This window comes from Podarcis pityusensis, assembly GCF_964106645.2.
Source record: "Podarcis pityusensis genome assembly, chromosome: 13".
Lineage (NCBI taxonomy): Eukaryota > Metazoa > Chordata > Lepidosauria > Squamata > Lacertidae > Podarcis > Podarcis pityusensis.
Genome location: NC_138038.1, coordinates 43,375,907 through 43,402,282, shown reverse-complemented (window position 1 = coordinate 43,402,282; position 26,376 = coordinate 43,375,907). Strand labels below are relative to the sequence as shown.

At 46.0% G+C, this 26,376-nt stretch overlaps 1 protein-coding gene across 3 annotated transcripts; it reads left to right on the top strand.

Annotated features, from left to right (window-relative positions):
- The first annotated feature begins 1,053 nt into the window (after positions 1–1,053).
- On the top strand, positions 1,054–26,320 carry LOC308461104 (leukotriene B4 receptor 2-like). Of its 3 annotated transcripts, none has more exons than XR_013978798.1 (3): positions 16,349–17,113; positions 23,416–25,909; positions 25,950–26,320. XR_013978798.1 is itself a non-coding variant. In XM_080977730.1 (2 exons), coding segments are annotated over exons 1-2 (1,152 nt in total). In that variant the 5' UTR covers positions 1,054–1,545; the 3' UTR covers positions 4,976–5,536. The 3 variants fall into 3 exon arrangements, 1 of the variants encoding a protein (XP_080833856.1); XR_013978799.1 differs by lacking the exon at positions 16,349–17,113 and adding an exon at positions 19,766–20,864; XM_080977730.1 differs by lacking the exons at positions 16,349–17,113; positions 23,416–25,909; positions 25,950–26,320 and adding exons at positions 1,054–1,547; positions 3,826–5,536.
- The last annotated feature ends 56 nt before the right edge of the window (positions 26,321–26,376 follow it).

Here is a 26,376-nt window from a genome sequence, read left to right as displayed (position 1 = left end):
AAATGCAATAAGTAACACATTTGAAACAGATACAGACAATTAAATGGAACTTCCATGTTCATAAGCAGTATACCTCTGACTACCAGATGCTGGGGGCAAGGGACAAGCAGCAATGGGTGGGTATCTCCTTCATGCCTGGCTGGTGAGCTTTGCGGTGGTGTCTGAGTGTCCACTATTGGGAAAAGGATACTGGATTCAATGGACTTTTGATATGAACCGCACGGCAAAGGCCTAGCACTGAGCAGAAGTCGTCTTGTTTTGCTACCCCATTTGCTGGTGGAGAAACACACACACTTTTCATGCTAGAAACCTCACCCAATTCAATGCAAAATGTCAAAAATAGAAAACTATTCTGCTGGCTCATTCCCCCCCCCCCCCCAAAGAAAAGGCTCAGTTTCTTTCACCAGTCATGGCAGCTGGAAATTCAAGAGGTGCAGCTTTCAGTCCCACTATGGGGTTTTCCCAATGGGTTATTGTTTTTCTGTAAGCTGAAGACACTTTACATATGCAACTCTTTGATTCCCCCCCCACACACCTTTTTAAAATTAGATATTTGCAAACTTGGAAAAAGAATTGGCTCCTGAGCCGAAGACCTAGCTCAAATGGAACCCTTTAGGCACTCCCAGACCAGAGCGGGTAACTTCCACCAAACCAGCTCCTATGCCAGCACACTTCATTTCAGAAAGTAACCACTCCAGGGTAGGCCAAGAACTTAGCATCAAACAGAATGAGCTTTAAGCAGGAAAGGGGCTGTAGCTCAGTGGTAAGAGCATCCGCTTTGCGTCCCTGTCTCAGCCTCCAGCATTTCTGGTAAGGGATCAGAAAGACACCTGGAGAGTCACTGCCAGACCGTGTAGACATTACTGAGCTAGGTGTGGACTGAGTTATAAAGCAGCTTCCTGCCTTCCTATTTGTGGGGCACAGGGGGGAGAGAGATTGTGTAGGTAAATTACAAGAATCAGCCATTCTAGGATGTTTCTGTCACTCCCCCTGCAGAAACAAAAATTGCGAGAGGAGCTGCTGTTGCCTAATGTGAGGTTTTCTTCCTCGAGAGGCTTTGTGGGTTCCATTATCTGTGCTCCGCAGCCAGCCTCATGCCATCTAGCCGCTTCCTTTTTAAGCAACGTCCAGGCGGATTTCTCTGAATGAAAGGATGAGACAAGGAGAAAAGGATGGCAGAGGGGCCAGAAGGCGAGGGGGAGAGAGAAAGAGAAGAAACACGGAGAAAACCAGGGTCCTCTTGGCACAAATGTATTTGGGTGTGGTCTTCCTCAATGCCAGCAAGTCCCAACTTGGAGATCTAGCGAAGAAGCGGGGGGGGGGGGTGTGTGCAGAAGGCAAGTCCTTCTGCCACTCCCTCCTCTTCCATTACTCAACCTCATTCCAGCTTCCAGTCTGGACGTGCAAAGCAGCAATAGAAGCAGCAGCTCAGAAGCTCTGGGAGAAGGAGATAATTCGCAGCCCAGGGAAAGGATGTGAAGGAAAGACGGAGGCAGACAAAGCAAGAGAAGCTTCGCTGGGCTCCAGTCAGAGACCAACTCACCCATGTAAGTCATTGCATTGCAGGTTCAGTCAGGGCGAAGAACCATAAGCAGATCCAGAAAAAGACCACATTGTGATAGTTCAGGTTGGAAGTTTGGGGAAGATGAAGTGGGTAGGAAGTAGCCCAGATCTGGGATAGATCAAAATCAAGGTTGACGGTTTGGAAGTATGTGTGGCAATGTGTGAAAAGGATGCCAGGGGAAAAAACACACCCGCAACTCTTTCTCTCTGAGTTACACAAGACAAAATATTGTTTTGCGTATTTTGCATGATGGTTGTTGTCAAAATAAAGGAACAGAAACATTGCACCACTCTGGAAAATTCCAGTGGAAAATTCCAGGCATTATCAGGAAAAGGGTATGAAAGTTAAGCTGCCCAGGATGATAATGCCCTCGTACAAATCCATGGGGAAGCCGCACTTGGAAACCTGTCTGTAGTTGGGGTCAGCTGATGATAAAATGGATATCATAAAACTGGAAAAGGGACAGAAAAGGGCAACTCAAATGATTAGGGAATGTGGTGGTAGAACATCTTGCCCTTGAGGGAAGACTGAAAGCCACTAAGGGAGGGAAAACATGAGGGAGGTTTTTAAAAAATATTTTGCACCCTCTGAGGAATGTGCTTAGAGAGAGGCATGCTCATGCTTTCTCTCTCTTTCTCTTTCTGCAGTAGAAATCGGGGAGCTTGTGAATCAATTGACATTGATTGGCAGGAGATTCAGGAAAGGCAGGAGAAAACTTTTTCAAATGATGACTTTTGAATGGAAGTTGCTGTCACAGAATGGAGTGACACTGGGCCGCAACCTCAGGGGGCTTTGAAATGGGGATGGTGCAAATTAATGGAGGATGGGTCTGTCCATTGGTATTATTAGACTTGATGGTTAAATGGAGCTTCCATGTTCAGTTGCAGCTGAATAACAGCTCCTGGGATCCAACCATGAGGGAGGGCTGATGTCTTCCTGCCCTGCTTGATGGCTTCCATAAGACATCTGCCAGGCCAGTGTTGGGAGAGGGAAGATGCTGGACTCTGTGGTCCTTTGACCTGTTCGTTCTTACATTCTTACATAGGGTGTGACCAAGAAACGGGACCAAGGACAGTGGTGCAGGTGAAAGGGGTGGCCCATGTTGCCTAGGGGCTGGGAGCCGTTGTGTGGCCACAAACAGCCATAAACAGAATAAAATGCAAGGCTAGGACACAGCTGAAAGGAAGGAGACAGAACCAAGGGAGACAGAACCAAGGGAGGGATAGGAGCATAAGGGAGCTGTGGGCACCCACAATAATATAATTGTGGAGGCCAGGCACCCACAAAGTCAATGAAAAAAATCGGCCGGGAGAGAAGCAGTTCAGCTCCATCCTCCGCAGCCCAGTCACCTCAGGCACAGAGACCCGTGGATAGGAGGGAGGGAGGAGAATACAATTGGCCTTCTCTAACACACACACCAAATCATTACCCCTGATTCTGAAGCTTCACAGGCAGTTGCTTAGAACATCTTCCTCCCTTCCTTCTGTTGACCCAGCTTTGCCAAATTCCAATTTGCAATCTCCTCAGGACAGGAACATTTTCCTCTAGTTGTCACTCTTCCCTATTGATGGAGTAGTAAAAACATCACCATCATCACTTCATAGGTAGAGGTAAAGGGATCCCTGACCATTAGGTCCAGTCATGGCCGACTCTGGGGTTGCGGCGCTCATCTTGTGCTTCTGGCAAACCAGACCAGTGCACGGAAAGGCCGTTTACCTTCCCGCCGGAGTGGTACCTATTTATCTACTTGCACTTTGATGTGCTTTCGAACTGCTAGGTTGGCAGGAGCAGGGACTGAGCAACAGGAGCTCACCCTGTCACAGGGATTCGAACCTCCGACCTTCTGATCGGCAAGTCCTAGGCTCTGTGGTTTAACCCATAGCGCCACCCGCCTCCCCTCATCACTTCATAGGCTAACATTAATATTATTAATATTATTGATATTATAATTGTCGTCGTCATGCCCTTCTTCCTAAAGGAACCCGGGACTCTGCACTGCAAGCCATACAAATACACTCAATAATCAAAACATTTTGAAAGTTACAGTGCATACATAAAAGAGAGAGGCCCCTGCCCCAGTGAGCTTACAGGATCAATTTCAGGGAGTGTAATAGACCACAGCAGGAAAGAGAGATGCAGATAAAGCACGAGATGGCTGTGAGCAAAATAGACTGCAGTTTGTGGCAGCCAAGGTGGACAGGGGTTAAGGCGCAATTCAGTTCCTCCTGGCTCAAGCTTTTCTTCTTCTTCCTTCCTGACAGGGAGTCCCCAGCCCCTCTTTCCAGTGGTGCCACCAACAACTGCACCCACACCTCTGGAAACAGCACCCTCCTGTCTTCCCCGACCTCCAGTGTGACTGGCATTGTCTTCCTACTCCTGGCTGCCCTTATCGGGCTGCCTGGAAACCTCTTTGTCATTTGGAGTATCCTCTGGAAGATGAAGCCGAGTCACCGCTCAGTCACCTGCCTCCTAGTCGTTAATTTGGCAGTGGCCGACGGGGTCGTGCTTCTCCTCACTCCTTTCTTCATCATCTTCCTCATCTTCAAGAACTGGCTATTCAGCCTAGCAGTTTGCAAAGGCGTCTACTACCTGTGCTGCATCAACATGTTTGCCAGCATCTTCATCATCACCCTCATGAGCGTGGACCGGTGTCTCGCAGTCAACCAGCCCTACTTCTCCCAAGCCATTCGCAAGAAGCACTTGGTGGTCAAGATCCTGTCAGGGATTTGGGTGGCGGCCATTTTGTTATCCATCCCGGCCCTCCTTTTCCGACAAGTAGTCAAGGATCCCTCAGGGAGGTACATCTGTGAGCCCTGCCACCCCAGGCCGAGCCTGACCATCTTCCACTTCACCTTGGAAACCGTGGTGGCCTTTGTGATACCCTTCACCATCATCGTCGGCTGCTATTCTGCCGTTTTGATCCGCCTCAGGGGAGTGAAGCGGAGACAGGGGGCTCGGACCGAGAAGCTCATTGTCGCCATTGTCATCTGCTTTGCTGTCCTCTGGGTGCCCTACCACATCGTCAACGTGCTCCAGGTAGCTTCTAACCTGTCGTCAGGGCGGACGGCGGAACGACTGGGGCAGGCTTGGAAGAGTGGCAGAGCGGGTGCCACAGCCTTGGCGTTCCTCAGCAGCAGCATCAACCCTGTGCTCTATGTCTTTGTGGCTGGGAACCTCATCAAGACCTCCGGGGCCAACTTCATTGCCCAGTTCTTTGAGGGGGCATCCGATGGGCTCGGCAGAAGATCCCAGTCCCACAAAAACCTGGCCAAAGACTTGGTGGTGGTGGCAGGAGCTGCCATGGGCATGGACCAGCAGCCCCTGGAGAGTTGTGACGGGCTGGACAAGGACCAAGATGGAGGGCCGGGTCTTGGTGGCACAAGAGAGCAACTCGGATATAGACACTCCTAGACTGAATCATGCCAGGTTTCAACACAAGATGTAATTTATGCTTTATGAGTCAGTCCTGCCAGCTCAGTATTGTTTACACCAGGTATCTTCAACCTTTTCAGACTCAGGACCAACTTATAATGCAAACATGCATTTGGGGACCCGTTTCTTTACCTTTTGCATAGATTTGCATGGTGGGAGTGCTCCTGGTGTGATCCATCTTGGATCGAGCCACAACCCACTAATGGGGCCTGACCCACCAGTTGAAGACCAGTAGCTCTGTGACTAGAGCAGCTCCCTGGGGTCTAAAGCAGTGTGTTTCCCCAGCCTGGCTGAGAGATGCTCAGCATTCAAGCTGGGACCTTCTTTACACAAAGCATGTCCTCTACTGCTGAGCCATCTCCATCTGCTAAGCCTGGCTGTCTTAGCTACTCTTTTTTTGGAAACTTGGCTTCTAGGAAACTCGCTGAGACCATGTCCACACTACAAAGCTGCTAAATGACTTCCACAGCTATTGTTCCTTCAACCCAAGTCAGGTTTAATCTGATGCTCAGTGCACTAAGCTTAGTCATATATATAAAGGTAAAGGTAAAGGGACCCCTGACCATTAGGTCCAGTCGTGACCGACTCTGGGGTTGTGGCGCTCTTCTCGCTTTATTGGCTGAGGGAGCCGGCGTACAGCTTCTGGGTCATGTGGCCAGCATGACTAAGCCGCTTCTGGCGAACCAGAGCAGCGCACGGAAACGCCGTTTACCTTCCCACCAGAGCGGTACCTATTTATCTACTTGCACTTTGACGTGCCTTCAAACTGCTAGGTTGGCAGGAGCTGGGAGTGAACAATGGGCACTCACCCCGTTGCGGGGATTCGAACCGCCAACCTTCTGATTGGCAAGTCCTAGGCTCTGTGGTTTAACCCACAGCGCCACCTGTGTCCATATATATATATGTGTGTGTGTGTGTGTGTGTGTGTGTGTGTGTGTGTGTTTCTGCCTTCAGGGCCAGATGTGAAACTTATAAAACAAAGGGTGACTCTGGGCATATACAGAGTGTCTCCCTCCTCAATAAATAATTTACACTTGAGGGATTAGAGACAGGGAAGAGCCACACCTCTCAGTTCTTAAATTAAGTACAACGGAAATGTTGGAGGGCAATAGTATAGAAGTGGGGGAAATGTAGGTGAAGAACTGCTGTTAGATTTGCTGTAGCTCAACAAGCTTTTCTGAGTCCCATTTGTTTCACAATAGCAACAGCCTTTCTTATTCCAAATTATTATTATCATTCTATTATTACAAGAGTTAATATACCACTTAGCACTGCGGCCTTTGCTCTCTTTTCCATTTTATTTGTGCTTTAACAGTAAATTGGTACATCCATTTCACAATATTCTTCATTATCCTTCTACATTATTCCACTTCCCCACACACCCTTCCATGGGCTCCTTTTTATTCTTAGTTGTGCTACATATCTTTCTACACCTTCTAATTGATTTAGCTGCTGTTCCTATATCCAGTCCTACTTGGAGATTTATGTAACTGTTATAATTATTTAAAAATTCCCCAGAGTTTTCCTACTCCTCTCTTATGGTATGTTCATCCTGGTTTCTTACATTTGCAGTCAGCCTCGCTTACTCCACGTGTTCTATTAACTTATTCTGCCGATCCTCTTTTGTTGGACTGTTTTTGTCCTTCCACATTTGTGCATAGGCTATTCTGGCCGCGGGACACGGGTGGCGCTGTGGGTTAAACCACAGAGCCTAGGACTTGCCAATCAGAATGTCGGCGATTCGAATCCCCATGACGGGGTGAGCTCCTGTTGCTCGGTCCCTGCTCCTGCCCACCTAGCAGTTCAAAAGCACGTCAAAATGCAAGTAGATAAATAGGTACCGCTCTGGCGGGAAGGTAAACGGCATTTCCGTGAACTGCTCTGGTTCGCCAGAAGTGGCTTAGTCATGCTAGCCACATGACCCGGAAGCTGTACGCTGGCTCCCTTGGCCAATAAAGCAAGATGAGTGCCGCAACCCCAGAGTCGGCCACGACTGGACCTAATGGTCAGGGGTCCCTTTACCTTTACCTTATTCTGGCCGCAGCAGTTGCTTAAAGAAAAAGATTTAATACATTCTTAGAGGTATCTCACCCTCTATTATACCCAAAAAGAACATCTCGGGGGGGGGGTCATCCTTAACATCCTTTTTATTTCCCTCAATATTCCTTAGATTTCTTACACCCCCACTGCATGAGCACTGTGGCTTTAACAACAAGGTTAGGAAATATACAAGATCGATCAGAATTAACCATAAAATCAGCATAGCCTCCTCAAAATGCCTGCTAAAATAGTCTTCACTAAATGCTTCACTAAGAGAAGGGGCCTGTCAGTCAGGAGGAAGTTCTGCAGAAATGGATGCACAATGCTGAATGCAGAGCCAGGGGGGAGAGGGGTTGCTAACAACAACTCCCTCCAAGATCTCTGTGATCAGGGAGGCATGTAAAGTATCAGATGGTTCTTGAGGTACCGTAGACACAAATTGCTAAAGGCCTTGTAAATTACTCCAAGAACCGTGAACTTGGCCCACTAGCATATGGTCAACCAGTGCAAACTTTTAAGTCTAGCCTTGAAATTTCGCACCAGCTGGACCTTCCAGACCAGTTTTAAGTAAAATGGGAACATAGGAAGCTGCCCTATACTGAGTCAGATCATAGGGAACCTCAGGAAACAAAAAACTGCCTTGGACTTTGGTCCGTCTCATTCAGTATTGTCTAAACTGACTGGCAACAGCTCCTCAGGATTTCAGACCAGAAGTCTCTTCCCAGTCCTACCAAGAGAAGCTGGGGATCTTGGACTTTCTGCAAGCAAAGGATACACTCCACCATTTAGCTACAGCCCTTTCCCAAATTTGGCTGATGAAATCAGGCTTGAATAGGCTGCTGAAATGAGGAAAGTTTTGGGGCAGGTGGGGAACCAACAACAGGTTTTGCGCAGAAAAAGAAATGTGAGCATGGCTCTGGTACTGAAAACAAATTCCTCAGCTCAGAGGAGCCCAGATGTTCCTTAATTCTAAAGCCATCTCTCTTTCAAAGCCCCTTTCTAAGCTTGCTTTGCTCCTTGGGGCTGGGGTCACAAAGATGACAAACGAGATCCCACATTTTTGAAGTTTGCTATGTGTGAAGGAGATCAGTGTTGTCTAATCAGCGACTCAACTAAGGTTGCAGTATTTTACCAAGTTGCTGTTGTTGAGCTTTTTTTTGTTTTTTAGGAAACCAAAGGTGGTTGGAAATATATTTCAATGTAAGTTATGTTGTTTTCTGTACAACTTCTCTCCCTCTGCCTCTCTTGTATGTTAAATGGGCATGTTATCCATCTTGATGTGGAATATTTCTAACCTTACAGCAAGGTTTGTTTTGGTTTTTTAATAAGCTAAAATGGGCTAGGGTGTGCCCACAAGGAAAGAGATCTGTAGATCCACTCTGACAAAACCTGCATAGTATTCCTTCACTATCTGCCTGCAGCACAAGTGCCCATTTTTAGAAGTTAAGAGCGGTGAATTCATTCTTGTTTTCTCAAGGTAGCAGGATCCAGTAGGGGCTTCTACACACGAACACATCTCTATTTCCAAAGTTCATGCTGTGAGCATCATTGCTTTTGCAGCCGAGTGGGCGCAGCCATGATGCAGCTATTGCCAACAAGCAGGGGGCAATCCAAGGTTTTCAGAAGGGCTAGGGAGGGAAACTCCAAGTGGGGAAACTCCAAAATCAGTCCGATGAGGACTAAGCATGCTCAGTGGCCATGGAATGCCAGCTCATTGCTAGAGGACAGGAAGAAATTAGAATTTGGATGTGAACAGCAGCACTCCGTGCCACACATTTTGTCGCAGGTCTCATTTTTGAAACAGTTATTCTGCATGTGAATCCTCCTTTCCATATGCTGAAGAGGAGTAAAAATCCAAAGTACATCAATAGTCCATCTTTATTTGTGTCGGATTGTTTGCAATAATAAACGAAAGATTTCTTGTGATTTGCTGAGATGTGCCCATTTGTTGTTGTTTTAAATGAAATGTCAGTGAAAATTTCAGGTATTGTAAGCAGAGTGAGAGAGAGAGAAAAATACGGATGATATTAGAATTGGGGTCAGCCCTACTGTTAGGCAGAGTGAGGCAGATGCTTTCAGGTACTGTTGACAGTGTAAGACTCGGCTGTCAGTCTGATCAACTTCTGTACAGTGGTACCTTGGTACTTGAACGGCTTAGCTGCTGAACAAATCGGCTCCCGAACGCCGCAAACCTGGAAGTAATTGCTCTGGTTTGCGAACGTTTTTCAGAAGCCAAATATTCAACTTGGCTTCTGCAAGAGTGCAGGAAGCTCCTGCAGCCAATTGAAAGCCACACCTTGGTTTTTGAATGGTTTCAGGAGTCGAATGGACTCCTGGAATGGATTAGGTTCAAGAACCAAAGTACCTCTGTACGTGGAAGGGAAGGTTGTCACCTTGCAGTGTGCCTCAGGCAGCAAAATGTCTTGGACACCTTTAACTGAAATAAGTGGAGGCTGCTTTGTTAGACTGAATGGGGTACTGCTACACCATTCTCAATCTCCCCTTAACCAGTCCTCACTGTCTGCCTTCCTATTTACATCCAGCTCAGCCCAGTGGGTGACACTGGCTGTCAGCCTCTTCCTCCTGAGTCTCAGCATTGATCCCCAAGTAGAACTCAGCAGAGAGGAGAATAGGGATAAAACTAGTACGAGTTGGCTCTGCTTGCCATTGACTCTGGCGCCACCTACTGTTTGCCTCCATTTCTTCAGACCTTCCAGTTGCAACTGGCACAGATCACAATTTATTGGGCTCAAGAGCTTGAGCAGATGTACTTCAGTTGCAAAGGGATTATTCATAAGAGAGGAATAGACTCGTTTATGGAAGGTATGCCCATCAACGTTACCCATTTTTTCCTGTCAAGATTCATATCCCATCAACACACACACACATGCATATAGAGGAGCTTAAAGATATAGTTAAAAGGTAAAGGTAAAGGGACCCCTGACTATTAGGTCCAGTCGTGACTGACTCTGGGGTTGCGGCACACATCTTGCTTTACTGGCCGAGGGAGCCGGCATACAGCTTCCGGGTCATGTGGCCAGCATGACTAAGCCACTTCTGGTGAACCAGAGCAGCACATGGAAATGCCGTTTACCTTCCTACCAGAGCGGTACCTATTTATCTACTTGCGCTTTGACATGCTTTCAAACTGCTAGGTTGGCAGGAGCAGGGACCAAGCAACGGAAGCTCACCCCACCGCAGGGATTCGAACCACCGATCTTCTGATTGGCAAGTCCTAGGCTCTGTGGTTTAACCCACAGTGTCACCCGTGTCCCTTGAGCATGCAATTAAATAGCCATATAGCAAACCTCCAGGGGCAGAGGCAGTATATCTGTAAATATCAGCTACTGAGGACAAAGGACGGTGGTTCCCTTCATGCTCTGGCTTCCCTTAGGTGACTTGCTGGCTTTATGTAGGAAACAGGACTTTGGCATGTTCTAGCAAAGCTTAAGCAACTGCCTTACACTGAGCTGAGGGTCTGCCTGATCTACTGCTGTCTCTATCTACAGAACTCCTTCAGCTTCCATGCTACCCGTTCTCCCCATTGCAGGTCCCCTTGAGACTGATGGGAGATCTGTTCCCTTGGCTACTTTAGAAGCATATGGTTGGGTGGGAGGAATGTATGATTTGGTAAAACTGGATTGAGTCAGCTACTTGAGGTTCGTTGGTTTCACTTAGGGCCCTTACATTTCGACCCTACTCCAAATCTGAGCGATGAAATACAAGCAATACGTCCGTGCTACAACTAGGGCTGGGCAAAGATGTTGATTTCAGTTTCTCTAAGTTTTGCAGTCTGAAGCTCAGTTCTCCACTTTGCAGCATCAATTTGCAATTTATTGATTTTTAATTTGCCAACCTTTCAGCGCAAATTGCTGACAATGCATACATTTTTATGTGCAATTTTGCCCAATACATGTGTGCACATTTCCGCAAAGCAGCTTTCCCAAAGATAATGTGATTTTAAGTCATTTTCATTAACCTGTGCATTTCTGGGCAACAGTACCCCAATATATACACATTTGTACGTTAAACGTAGCTGGAGAACTTCACTGCAAAATTCAGGGGGGAAAGAGCAAATTTTGAAGACTGGCTTGCAATCTGCTTCTTGCTTTGGAACATATGAATTAAGTAAGTTTGTTTTCTCATGTGAACTGAATAGGATTTCTCCCCCATCCCTAGCAGGGATGAGGCACAGCCAAATATTTGCATTCTTTTTAGCAATGCGCCTGTAAGGAGCCGAGCCTCACTGGGCTGAGCACTTGCAGAGTCTCTCAAATGTGAGTTGGTGAACTGGTGCTTGGAGAAGAGGCTTGGAGGAAATCAGTGAGAGTTTGCAAGAAGGTGTGTTGTCCCATGTGTGCATGGTGGGTACATGCACAAAGGCTGCATATGGCTATATTCCAACTCCACTGGTGAAGGCAGCTTGGCGCTTAATACCAGCAGCTGGGAATCCCAAGTGGGGAGGGTGCTGTGGCACTCACGTCCTGCTTGCAGGCTCTTTGCAAGCATCTGGATGACTGCTGAGTGAGGAGTGCCAGTGTGAGAACAGGGTCAGTGTGACTTTATTGGGCGTTATACCGGAATGAATGAATCACAGAATCGTAGAACAGTAAAGTTGGAAGGGATGACGGGAGTCATCTTGTCCAATCCTGTACAATGCAGGAATCTTTTGCCCAGCATGGGAATGAATGAATGAATGAATCTTTATTTGCATCAGCCATCGGCCATAGCAATAAAACAACAATACGATATACAAAGAATAGAAACAAAAAGTCAATTATATAAAATACATTTTAGGGTTTTGAATCAATATTCAGATGGTGGATCTTATTCTGATTGCCCCAGCTAAAAACCTTGCAGCCTTTGCTGTCACCTGCTGTTCTTGATCTGCCAAGAGAAAGGACACTGTGGCAGTGGTTGGGCAACTCGGAATGGACAATAAAAGAGGGGCGATAATCTCATTCCTCAAGTCTTTATAAAGAGTGCAAGCCAGAAGGGCATGTGCCACCGATTCGGTACTGCCATCTCCACAGGGACATAAGCGTTTGTCGTGTGGAATCTGTTGGAATCATCCCTCAAGTACAGCCGGCCCAACATGGGACTTGAACCCATGATCCTAAGATTAAGACTTGCCTCCTCTACCAACTGAGCTATCCATGAATAATGTTTATTTATAGTGGACAGACGAAGAATTGAAAGTCATTACATTTTTTGTTTTGCATTTTAGAATATTCATTTAAACAACCTTAACATATCAATGAATTCCCTTCTTCTCTTTCCATGGTTCATTTTGCATAACATAAATCCCTGCATATTTTATATAAACTAAACCATTCAGTATTCCATTATTACAGCCATCAAAACTTGGTGTAGTGGTTAAGAGCGGTGGACTCATAATCTGGTGAACCGGGTTCGATTCCCCGCTCCTCCGCATGCAGCTGCTGGGTGACCTTGGGCCAGTCACACTTCTCTGAAGTCTCTCAGCCCCACTCACCTCACAGAGTGTTTGTTGTGGGGGAGGAAGGGAAAGGAGAATGTTAGCTGCTTTGAGACTCCTTCGGGTAGTGATAAAGCGGGATATCAAATCCAAAAATTATTTAAGCTTCTTAATTCCCCCCTATACGTCTCAGGGATTAAATGTGGAAAGGGAGAAATGTGTGTACCACGTTGAGCTCTTTTAAGATAAGGTGAGACATAAGTGCAATAAAATAGACAATTGACTAAATGAGCTCTTCTTACATCCTTCAGGGCACTCTTGTGGGCCTTCTCTTCTATTAGTGTGTCCTAGTGCTCTGAGCATCACCAAGATCTTGGTCCAGTGCCCACCATGAATTCTCACAAGACCTCCAATACAATGCCACTGTGGTACTATGGGGGATTATAATGGCATCTAGAGTCCTCCATCCAGCACTGATCAAAGCACCACAAAAAGCTTCAGTCGAAGTCCATCTTAAGCAGTAGGGGTGGAGCTTCCCCCCAAAATGGACCCCCAGCAGCTGCCCTAAGGTACCAGGTGCTGACTCTAGCCCTGATCCAGAGACTAAAATTGCCTAATTACACCAGCATCTTTAAGCTAACGATGAAAATGTCAGCAGATCCCGTCATTGATTTCAAAGGCCTTCTGTAGTCTGGCTCTCAGATTCTGGTGTCACTTGAAAGCTGGAGAATTCTTCACAGGCAATAAACCTGCTTGGATCACAACAAAAATCACGTTCTTGCCAAGGGAACAGGAAATGAGTCAGCTGTGAGTCAGGTATTTGTTGGCAGAGACCCGACACAACACCAGGGGGTGCTGTAGTAGAAGCGTCTGGAGGGACAACGGGTTGCGTTGCTGCAAGCAGCAAAGGGATTTCAAGGTTGGGTCATTCTAGGGACAATGTTTCCTAATCTTTATTGCCTAAAGGCTTGTGTGGCAAAAAGAGGAATTAGATTCACACCGTTGAAACAATCTGGGTGGCCTAAATATATACATGCATTGCCTCACAGGCAGGAATTTGCAAAGGGAACTGTTTCCACATCCGGGGCATGGAAAGAGACTGACAAAATCACACACACAGGTGTATCCACGTCCCGTAACACTGCTAGAACCTGTAGAGACTGCAGTGGAATGAGAAAGAGAAGTTGGTGTGAGGCACAGACTTCATATTATTTTATCTGTATGTTGGCTGCACCACCAACATCAAACTGCCCTCAGCCGGCCCTCACCTGCCTCTTTCTTACTTACACCCAGTCCAGGGACTGGTTGTCAACTTCCTCTTCCTTAATCCCACTGTTGTCATGCTAGAAGCCCATAGGGAGGAGGATGTGGGCAGAACTGGAATTACTTGGCCCTCCCTGTCATGGACTCTGGCCCCATCTACTGGGGGCCTCTGTGCCTTCCACCATACCAGACCCAAGAGGTGCCAGGCTCCGCTGCTTAGCTTTGTAGCTGTGCCTTTAACTGGAAGATTTAGAATTCCCCCCCCCCCCATACAAAGGTTGTCAGTGTGCCCCCACTGCCGCCAACAACTGGGTCTACCAAGGGACTTCATATTAGAAGTTTCTGCTTGGAGAGGAGTGCATTACTCTCTCTTTCTTTCTTTCTTTCTTTCTTTCTTTCTTTCTTTCTTAATTTGTCCTGCACAATGGAGGCAAATATTGGATAAGGGGTGCTTTTCCCTCTGGAGGGAGAAAAACAGTTGGGTTGGGGTGCATCTGATTGGAATGGTAAGGGAAAAGCCACACACCCCATTTTGATCAATTTTAGACCCCAAGTAGCTATTTTTCAAAACTAAATAAGTAAAAAACAAGATATCACATCTAGTTTGCACTTCATTGTAATCTGGAATATAATACATACCGTATTTTTCGCCCCATAGGGCGCACCGGACCATAGGGCACACCTACTTTTTAGGGGGGGAATAAAGGGGGGAATTATTCCCTCCCCCAGCCCCAAAGAGCAAAGAAGCCAAGACAGCCAGCGGGATTGGCTTCCTCTTTAGCCACGTCCAACCTCTCCAGCCGGGAGAGGTTGCGCACGGCTTTGTTTTTAGCCGTGGGGCTGGGGAGGGGGAAGCCCGAGCTTCCCCCGACCCCAGCCCCCAAAACAGGCCCAGGAGAGGTGGCGAGATTGCGCACAATCTCGCCACCACTCCCGGAGCTTGCGGGGCTGGGGACGGGGGAAGCAGGCTTTCCCCGACCCCAAACCCCAAAACAGGCTATTCGCAAGCCTTTGGAGCCCGGCGGGAACTCCCGCCGGGCTCCGAAGCCTTGCAGATAGCTGTCTGAAGCCCTGGGAGCGCAGCGGCAGTTGACGCTGCGCTCCCTGGGCTTCAAGCTGCCATCTGCAAGCCTTCGGAGTGCTCCGAAGGCTTGCGGATAGCTGCCTGAAGCCTGGAGAGTGAGAGGGGTCCGTGCGCACTGACCCTTCTCGCTCTCCAGGCTTCAGCGAAAGCCTGCATTCGCTCCATAGGATGCACACAAATTTCCCCTACATTTTTGGAGGGGAAAAAGTGCATCCTATAGAGCGAAAAATACGGTACTTAAAGGTGTTGGTGGCAAGGGAAAAACTATGCCAAAATCCAGGGGAGAGAACCCCAGCAGAGATTTAAAAGCACAAAACATGCAGCACAGCAAAGTATGGAAATATAGGCCGTTAGATCTTTAAAATATGCCCATCTACGTTCCTGCCAAAACTCACCTCCTCCCCTAGCAGAGAAAAAGACCACACATTTGGGAAGTTTAAAAAAATGGTTTACTTACAAATTCTTCAAAGGTCAGTTTCATGTGCTTTTCCATACAGCATTCACAAAACACAGGCAGAGAGACTTTGCACTTAATAGCCCCTGTTCTTCAATTATTAATACTACGGTGAGAAGTCGAAGCAAATGTGTTTTGCTATCTTCATTAGAAAGGGGGATATTACTGGTACCTCCTTTGCCAACCTAGTGCCCTCGAGATGCTTTGAACTACAACTCCCATCAACCCCACCTGGTAAGAGGGGGAGGATCAGTCTAGGTAATTGGAGGCCCTGCTGAGAGGCCTGGTTGCTTTAAAAGGCCCTACCCTCAAGAATGTGTTAGATTTGGAAACTCCCAGACTCTTTGCACCAGCTGCTGTGCTTAAGAAACCTATTGTTTTGACACTTCTGCAATTTAGCATGCCTTATATTGACTGCTGTTTATTTCCTGCACTTGCCTAGCATGTTTTGCACAACGGCTCGCTAACTGTGCCCTTTTTAACCTGTCCGCTCTGGAAACATTTTATCTTATCTGACTCAGGTATGTTAGCAACCGATAAGCAACATTGTCAACCAATAACTTCTCCTCAATGCCTAATGCTGTGTCTGTTTTGTCACAAATTTTTAGCACGTTCTAGTGTAAGTGGCGTTGGAAAGCACTGTTTTATTTGGAGCACTGTATTCTGTTCTACAATTCATTGGTGCTATCCAGATTTGTAGGGCTGACCCAAAACTATTCTTTGCTGCCCTAGGCATAGCAATGCCAGAGAAATCTGATGAAAACAGAAACATGAGCAGAAACTGCCAAGGTTTTCTTATTCATCCCAAATCCAGAACAGAAACCAACCTACTGAATACAATCAGCACTTGGTGCTGTTGTTTCCAGTCTGCAAATGATACGTAATTGATTATTCCCAAAATTTGCATTGTGTTTGCGTTATAATGAATTGGGCAGAATAATGTAATGACAAAGTAACTGACACAAATAATTATGTAGGTGATGTATTTTTTCCACAGCAGATAGTGAGACAAATAATATGAGATCCAGCATCGAGGGCCTTCTGCAGGTTCCCTCCCTGCGAGAAGTTAGATTACAGGGAACCAGGCAGAGGGCCTTCTCAGTAGTGGCACCCTCCTTGTGGAATGCCCTCCCATCAGATGTCAAGGAAATAAACAACTATCTGACTTTTAGAAGACATCTGAAGGCAGCCCTGTTTAAGGAAGTTTTTAACGTTTGATGTTTTATCGTGCTTTTAATATTCTGTTGGGAGCCGCCCAGAGTGGCTGGGGGAACCCAGCCAGATGGGTGGGGTATAAATAATAAATATTATTTAATAATAATAATATAATCATCACCTTCAAGGGCAGCCTCATGCAGATCACACGGCAGTCATCTAACCTGGAGGCTACCAGAATGTGGATCATTATGGCCAGGCTACTCCTTCCCAGAAATAGCCCCAGCTGAAGTTTGTGAACACACACTAATATGACTGAGGCTGCCTGATTCTCTAGTCACAAAGCTGGATCTAAGATTGCCAGCCCGTTCTTTTGCAGGAGGAATGAAACCGGTGGCTATACCTCCATCCCTCTCACTTCTTCACCTTTCCGGCCCGGTGGCTAACCCCATCGCCAGAACCGTTTCCTCCCATCACTTACTCAACTCTTGTGAAACTTGTCAGTTCACTTCCTCTTGGGGGTCCGTGGAAGTCATTAAGAAAGAAAGCGAGGCAACAAACAAACAGACCCACATTCACCACCTCCGCAAGTGGTGATATGCAAATATAGAAACGAGACAAGCTTCGGGGCACAGACGGCTGGAGAAGTCGGTGGCAGACAGAGAGATTTCAAAGTCCGAAAGGGTAAGAGGGACTGGCGGGTTCTTTGGAGAAGGACTGTAGGTCAATGGCAGAGGAGCTGCTTTGCATGCACAAAGTCCCATGTTCAATCCGTTGGAATTTCTAGGTAGGGATAGGAGAGACTCCCCTGTCCCCAAAAACCCTGGAAAGAGGCTGCAAGTCAGTGGAGAGCCGACTGAGCTAGATTGTCTGATTTAGTATAAGGCAGTGTTTCCTTTGGTGTCCCTGTAATGGGACAACAATCAGAGTGAAAAGCAGGAGGCATCCTTAACAGGGCATAACTTAAGCCAGGCAGAATCGCTGCAGTGGGAATTTACAGGGACCTTTCTCAATGGCAGGTGCGGTTCTGGAAGATGTGAAGCCATGACAAAAAATGAAGGGTTCCTTTGACCATGTCTGGCATGCATGTTATTATTGGTTGGTTGGTTGGTTGGTTGGTTGGTTGGTTGGTTGATTAGACTGTTTATTCCACCTTTTCTCCAAGTGCACAAAGGGTGTGTGCAAGATAGTCTCCCATCCTTGTCTCCACAACAACCCTGTGTGGTAGGACAGCCTGCTGAGACAAAGAGCTATAGTCACCCATGGCTATGTAGGGATCTGAAAGACTTTCCCACCACAACTCACTAGAATAGTTCTCCTTAGTCCTTTTTCATTGCTTAAATAAAGTAGTGATTTGTGTAAGGGGTTGTGGGGACGAGCATGCTAGATCCCCCCCCCCCGGTTGTTTTCATCACCTGGAAAATTAATGAACCATAATTTTGACAAATTCATCTGCTGCTCAGTTAGTTGGACCAAAATATATCTGACCAAAATATTTTAAATTTAATTGCTGTGGGTTTTTTCACTATTTTCAGTGGCTTAATCTGTGGTTTAATGAATTGACTAAGTATCTGAAGCTGTACCTGTTTCTAATCTGTACTGTGGCTTCAGTCCTATATACCCTAACCCCAGCAAACACTGGGTTGCATCCATACATTTAAAGCACATGATTTCACACACACACACCTTGAATCTTGGGAACTGTAGTTTGTTAAGGGTGCTGGGAATTGTAGCTCTGTGTGAAGCCAAAACTACAGTTCCCAGGAGTCCATGTGTTTTACATGGATGGTGTGGATATGACCACTGACACATGCCTCTGAGATGGGGCGGTGGGGAAATTCATTTGTTTCCATTTAAAACCAAACTTACATAATTTTCATTTTCCGAAACAATATGCAGACTGAAACACAGTCATCCTCCAAAATTCACACCTCTTCAGATTTAGCAAGGTCATTATCCAGCTACATAATGTGTGCGTCGGTGAATGTGCTTGGATAAAATATGCCTATATTCATGAACCCAACACATATTGGGGGAAATTGCTTTGCAAAAATGTGAATATTAAGCAAGATTGAAAAATTCAGACAAGAATGCTGAAAATTTTTCAGGAGGACTTCGTTTGGGCAGGATAAAAATATATATTGTAAACTGACAAGGAAATGTGGAGAAGTGACCTAAAGACTGAAAAAAATATATATGAGAAACTGGAAGAAACAAAAATTTACATATTCACTCATCACCCCTCTAAACCATTAAGAGGTTTTGCCTAATGTTCAACTGATATCTATCCTCCTGAAACTTTAAGCACATGACAATCCAGCTCCAGCCTCTTGCACTACCAGAGAACAACCTCTCCTTTGCACAGGTGGAAAGATCTGTCAGATTCTCTTCTCTCAGTTTCTCAGGGTTCCCCGCCCCCAACCCCCCCCCTCAATTTTGCTATTTCTTTTTACTAAGTCCTCGTGAAAATTCTCCAGCATTTTAGTGTGAATTTTTCTCTAATAAACATATTTGTATGCAGTTTTGACTAATGCACTCATGTCTGCAAGCAAATTCTCCTGATGCACTTTTGTATCTTGTTTTCATTGATATATTCATTCTTCTCCATACTTCCCCCCAACGTACTGTATGCATTATTGTGAATGTTCTTTGGTTGGAGAACAGCATTTTGTATAAGTGAGAATTCTGAAGGTTGGCTGTGTTTTGCTTCTCATGTTATTTCAGAAAGTGCCAATGTGATAAATTCAGATTTAAATGTGAACCAAATTGAATTTCCCTTTCATCCCTAGACCCTCAGGGATCTGGAGTACCGTCCTCTCCCCTCTTAGTCTTCCCTCCTCCAGGCTAAATAAGCTCAGTTCTGTCACCCTTAACTCAGAGAACTTTGTTTCCATACCACTGACAATCTTTATTGCCCTCCTTTGAAGCTATTTCAATTTGTCTACCTCTTCCTTAATTCGCCAGAACTAGACACAGCAGCTCTCTGTCTTCACCCATTTTTCTTGTAGTCTTCCTCTCAGGCCAGTCCTTGGAGAGTATTTGCCATGCTACTAAAGTCACATCCCTGTACTCCTAAATGGGTGAAATCTCATGCTCCCATCCCTAGACTGTATTTGTTTGTTTGTGTTTGTGTTTTTATTATATTTCCCCTCCACCCTAAGGTCCCAGAGAGGGCTAACAACAATTAATACAGCTTATAGTCACAAAAATAGGGTGGGTCCTGAAATATACACATCTCAGCTGTCAAAAGCCAGGGTAAAAAGGAAGTCTACTAACTCTCAACCCTCCACTTTTAATTGAAGTGGCTGCTTTTAATTCAGAAGCTGCTTTTCTTTTCTTTTTAATAATATAATAATTTAATACTAATTTATTATTCATACCCTGCCCATCTGGCTGGGTTTCCCCAGCCACTCTAGGCAGCTCCCAACAGAACACGATAAAACAGCAAACATTAAAAGCTTCCCTAAACAGGGCTGCCTTCAAATGTCCTCTAAACATCAGATCATTGTTCATTCTCTGGACATCTGATGGGAGGGTGTTCCACAGGGCAGGCACCACTACCAAGAAGGCCCTTTGCCTGTAGTAGTAGTAGTAGTAGTAGTAGTAGTAGTGATAATTACATGGAACTGACCATTAATATTATTGCTAGTCTGACCTCACCTCACTTAAAGTCCAACATATTCATGTGCATTTTCACATGAAGGAATACACATCAGAAGTACTCCCGTATGTTAAATAGGAGATGGCAAAGGCCATCTGTGTATGCTTAGTGCACTCTTGTCACGGGGGGGGGGAGGCTTAGCCTTTCTAAAAGGAGGTTCTAAGTGACAATAACCTGATTCAGTTTCAGCTTTGACAGGTATCATTTGGGGGTGAGGGAGGATGCCCTGAATTTTTGGTTCTTGCATGGAGAAACCACAAAGCCCACACATTCTGGAGAAAGAAGAACGGATGTGATAAGAACCACATGACGTGGCATACCGTAACCCCAGGGAATTTACTTGCCATGAATACTACAATTTTCCTGCCAGCAAACAGCTAGAGAGCAGTCTTGACTCATAGAGCATTGGGACAGACAGACCTTAGAAACAGCATTCAACCCGCGTTTGAGTTCTGCTACAGGTGTTTGGTGTACACTACCCTTCTCCTGGGTGGGCAACCTCAGGCATTGGGCCCAAATACACCCCTCTAGGCCACACATCCTTCCCAGACACACACCACACCAATCTTGCTTCAAACCCTCATTGAGCACTTTGATCTGGCTGGAATGTGGCCTTGGGCTCTGATAATGCCTTGTGTTTGTCTGAATGTGTTTGTCTCATGCTATGTCTCATGGAGCCCTTATCCAGGGATGCAGGTGGCACTGTGGTCTAAACCACTGACCCTCTTGGGCTTGTCGATCAGAAGCTCGGCAGATCGAATCCCCACAAACGGGGTGAGTTCCCGTTGTTCTGTTCCAGCTTCTGCCAACCTAGCCCTTCGAAAGTACGCCAGTGCTAGTAGATAAATAGGTACTGCTGAGGCAGGGAGGTAAACGGTGTTTATGTGCACTCTGGTTTCTGTCATGGTGTCCCGTTGTGCCAGAAGCAGTTTAGTCATGCTGGCCACATGACCTGGAAAGCTTTCTGTAGACAAACGCCTGCTCCCTTGGCCTGAAAGCGAGATGAGCGCCTCAACCCCATAGTCACCTTTGACTGAAATTAACTGTCCAGGAGTCCTTTACCTTATCAAGGTAAACCCAACATATTTCTTGGAACATTGGTACTATGAGCAAACAAACCATTATGGTGCAAATCAAATATGATACAAATGTGATACATAGATATACAATCTATATCTATGTCTATTGTATTTATCTGTCTGTACACACAGAGAGAGACACACCTACTGAGGTTCTAGCACTGATCAGAATGGGTGTTTGCACTTAATCTTTTATCTATGGGTTATCTATACCCAACAAGATCCCCCCACAGCTGCTTTTAACTTCCGAGAGGAAAAGGCACCACTGATGCAACGTTTTTGCTCCATTGTTGCAGGGCAAACACAGAAAGGGAAATGGGAAACGATGGAGCTCCTCTCCAAGAAGAGTCTTGGTAGAGGGGCATGCATAAACACACCCCTATGCACTCCTGTGCATACACACACACACACTTCCCCCTTTCTCCCATCGCAAAACAGTTGCCTCACCATTTATGTAAGAACTGCAAGGAAGTTGCTTCATGGGCTTTAAAGAAACTAGAAGTCTTTGTTCTTTTAGTCGAAGGGAGCATCGGACGTCACTGTCGATTCAGGTGGCACATCCTCTATGAAAGTCCATTGCTGCAGGATGGGGGCAGCAATCACGAAATATTTTGCTCCGCTAGATTTGAAGCCTGCCCCCTTGAAGCAAAGCTCAATGGCTTAAGAGTTTTGTGCTCCAAGTATAGCAGAAAGAGCAGATCAACGGGCAATTCTATTACTTATTTATTTCTACGCATTGCATTTCTGTCCCACCTTTTCTTCAAGGAGCTCAAGGTAATATCCATGGTTCTTCCCTCCCCACCATTTAATACTCAAAATGACCTTGCGAATTAGGTTAGGCTGAGGGGTGGTGACCAACCTGAGGTCACACCCAGTGAGCTTCATGCCTGAGGAACAGCTCCAGCCCACCCATTAGGCAAGGTGAAGCAACCGCCTCAGGTGGCAGCAGATCCCAGTGTAGATCTTTGTTCCCTGCTTGATCCTATTGTACAACTTCATTCACACCTTCATCCCTGGCAGGGAGGGAATTTGCATTTTGTGGTCCGCCTTAGGTGCCAAAATATATTCGGCTGTCCCTGCTGAGCAGGGATTTGAACACCTCGTCTCCCAGGTCCTAATCCGACGCTCTAGCGACACCCCACTGGACAGCATCAAGCCTCCATCCCACAAGTCCCTGGCCTCCTGGGCTTGGCTGGCTGGCAGCAGGTGAAGTAGAAGTGCCCCCTTGGCTACTCTGATTAGCCTGCTAACACCCAGAGAATAAGGAGACAACTCTCCCTTCCCTGTGAACTCTGTATGAACTTGTGATGGAGAAGTCAGTATCAAAGAGTGAAACAGCTTAAGGAGAGGCAGCAAGCAACAGCAGCATCTGCAAGAGAGCTAGCGGAATGCCCCCCTGACCAGTCCCATGCTAGAAGAAATATTAATATTAATAATAATAATAATAATAATAATAATAATAATAATAATAATAATTTATTTAGACCCAGCCACTCTGGGTGGCTTCCAACAGAATTTTAAAATACAATAGTCTATTAAACATTAAAAGCTTCCCTAAACAGGGCTACGAAACCTCAAGGAAGCTCCTGTTTAAATATCCTAGCTCTGAAGTATGGAGAGCTCCTGGTCAGTGTGCACACCACCAGGTTGGGTGAACCCAGTGGTCTGGCTCTATCGAGGGGGATAACTTCTCAGGTTCCAGCCGAAACGCCACCAGTTCGGCCCATCAGCAAGCTGAAAGTTCATATTAAAAGCAATGCTCTGCAAGTAGAGAGCAACAACCAAATCAGATAGGGCTTCAGGCAAGCCTTTTAGCTTATCAGCAATTAGCACCTGGTGTCAAGAGCAAGTTTGGGAGCAGTGGGGGGAATCAGGCATGGGTGTGGTCATGCTCTGCAACCCTGTAGAAATGTTTTCTGCCTCGAGTGTTGTTTTGCTCAGTCTTTTTGGAGAGCAAACCAAACTGAGCCACTATCGCTACAGCAAGAAAGACTCGAACCTTTCCACTCATTGTGCATCCTTAACCGGCTTTGGGAACCAAGGAAAACAGACTTTTGTCTGGTAACACTAGCATGTGCATGGTTACATTTAGCAGCCGCTTTGCACGAAAGGGAAAATAGTCTCAAAGCTGCTAGATGAGAAAAATGCTAATCAAGCTCTGGTCCAAGTTTGACTCGAGAATAAAATGTGTGCCCGCAGTCATAACATTCTGCTGATGTTTCTCTCCCTTCTTCTTCCCTACACAGTTCCTCCACTGCTGTCTGCCACCCAAGAGGACCATGAGCACTTCCAACATCACCCAGAATGCAACATCAGCGCTATCGCCCTTGCCAGGCGCGGCGGTTGGCCTAACTGTGCTCTCTCTTGCCTTCATTCTGGGCTTCCCTGGCAATGCTTTTGTGGTTTGGAGCGCAGGCTGTGTTGTCCGCAAGCGTACGGTCACATGCCTCCTCATCCTTCACCTGGCCATAGCTGACTTGGCAGTGCTGCTCACGGCGCCCGTATTCCTGCGGTTTCTAAGCGCTGGGAACTGGGAACTCGGCGAGGCGGTCTGCAAAGCCTGCCATTACATCTGTGGGGTCAGCATGTACGGCAGCGTGTTTCTCATCGCCCTCATGAGCTTGGACCGCTGCTTAGCTATCTCCAAGCCCTTCATCTCACAGAAGATACGCACCAAACGTACCACATGGCTTCTGGTTTTGGCAATTTGGGTGGCTGCTGTTTTCTTGGCCATCCCTGTACTTTTCTACAGAAAGGTGATTTTTTGGAGAAATAGGTATATTTGTTTAATCCTTCATCCCACAACCAATCATTTGATCTTCCACAATCTCTTCGAAACCATCACTGGGTTTGTGGTGCCTTTTGTTGCCGTGCTCTACAGCTACGGAACCATCGGCCTACGGCTGAAGGAGACCCGTTTCCGTCGAAAACGCCGTACAAACCACCTCATTGGACTTATCGTGCTGGCCTTTGCTATTTTCTGGCTCCCTTATCACATAGTGAACCTTCTGGATGTGGCTGCTGTGTGGAGCGGCTCTGAAAATGTCCAAAACGCCGCTAAGATGGCTAGGCCGACCTTGGTGGCTCTTGCCTTCTTCAGCAGTAGCGTCAACCCCATCCTTTACGCCTTCAGTGGCAGCTCTTTCATTCGGTCAGCCGGCTTCGGATTCATGGCCAAACTCTTTGAAGGAACTGCCTCAGAAGTGTCCAGCTACAGGCGTGGTACCAGCCGGGACCATCAGTACCAGGCAGACGCCAAGTTGCCCAACTTAAATAATGTGAGTCCCGAGTCTATGACCATGTCTACTAACCCAGTGGAGAATGGATCATCTCGAGAACATGAAGATACTTTTAAACCTCTCAAGTCACCTTGAAAGCCTACTGTTTTGTGGAGTGGCGTGGATTCTGTGCATGCACCAATGGATTGTCTGACCCATCGTGGTTTCATATTGCGTGCTAGAAATGGCCTCTCTTTCCATCCCTCCCCCTCCCAGTTGCCCTTTATCTGAGATACGCAGGTCCCACACATCTGTAATCTGCTGTGTGGCATGAAGATTTCATTTGGACGCACACAGCTGTCGTATTGAGATTTCCCTCAAAGCGCTCGCTCTCAGGCCTAGCAACCAGCTTCCTCAAAATATTGCGCGCCCAGCACCTGAAAACTGTGACGCCCTAACTGAAAATGCATTACAGAAACTACATAGAGCTTTTTGATTATTCAGTACAAACATTTAGGCACCATAAATGGACACTGTTTGGTTAAAAAGCAAGGTCTACAGGTAGCCAAAGAGAGGGCATTGAACATATAGAGTGTCTCACATACCACATTAGCCCACCTAAGCATCTAGGGGTTGTAGCTGTACTCTAAGTTAGAGTAGACCGACTGAAACGAAGGTGCCTTAATTAACCATGCTCATTTATTTCAACGAGTCTACTCTGAATATGACTCAAATTGGTCACAAACCCGAATTGCTGTATTGGTGCTTCCTCTCTCTTTGTGCATGCTGAAACCTGGCCTCCAATCTTTTAAAAGTTTTTCTTACCTCACTAAATATGCCTCAGTTTTTCTATCTTATCCTCAGAGTGCTTTAGAATTTATGATTTCAGTGGGTATATGGAGGGTCAAGCTCACCTTAGCAGTGAAAGGTGAAAAGATGTATTTGTGGGTAGTATTAACTAAGCTTTACTAAGAGCAGACCCATTAAAATTAATGGACCTAAATTAGTCGTATTCATTAATTCCAGTGAGTCTACGCTGAATAAAAATTAGGTTTGTTTGATTTACTTCAATAAAAGCTTTTTTAAAATCATCATCATCAATTCAATAGGCATAATAGAGGTACAAAAAAATCAGTGCAGTACATCCAATGGAGACTTATTATTTCAAACTTGCCATATTTCCAAAAGTGAAAATTCGGACACAAAAGTTGTTTCCCCGTACATTTCAGCTGCTTTGCGAAAATTTCACCCAGGCGCCATTTTTGAAAGACAAATCCCAGCTATGTCTGGGAAATATCGGGTGTATAGCAGCCCCAGAAAATACTCAAGACCATTAGGAAAACCAGTTTTCCCATTGTACCACGGAGAGGGAGTCCTATGTGACTGTATTTATTGTATATAAGGCAAAATCAGGGGACTAGAAGGGAGTTTGCACTGTCCCGACTGTCTCACTTCCTCCCCGTTTTCCTTCCTCATAAGCAACAGTGATGCACCTGCCCAGAATTATGCATAGTTCCACCTGGTGAGCCACTTCTGCTTTGCACATTTAGAGGAAAGCCTAGCTGAGGACATCACAAGGCTTTCAGGAATTGCTGGCATCTGGGGAGGTTATAGATTGCAGATCACCAGAGAGTGGATTTCTAGAATGAAAGCAGGGACACTCACAAGCAGTCCTCAGTTCCTTTGAAGTAGGGATGGATGGAACCATTAATTTCGGGTCTGTTTTCAGTTTTACATGTGCTAATTCATAAATCCTTTCTATGCTGCATCTGCATCAATCGGCATTAAAAAAAGCAACCAGTCTGTATGGAAATCTGCATTTGAATACACACTTAAATATGATTGTATCAAAAAATACATATTTAAATACATATTTTATCTCAATGTACACACTGTTGAACACATTTTATAATAAAATATGTATTTTGAAACATGTTTCGGTGGGCTTTTTGCTATCTGTGTCGCAAAATGTGGAGAGGTGCAAATTCT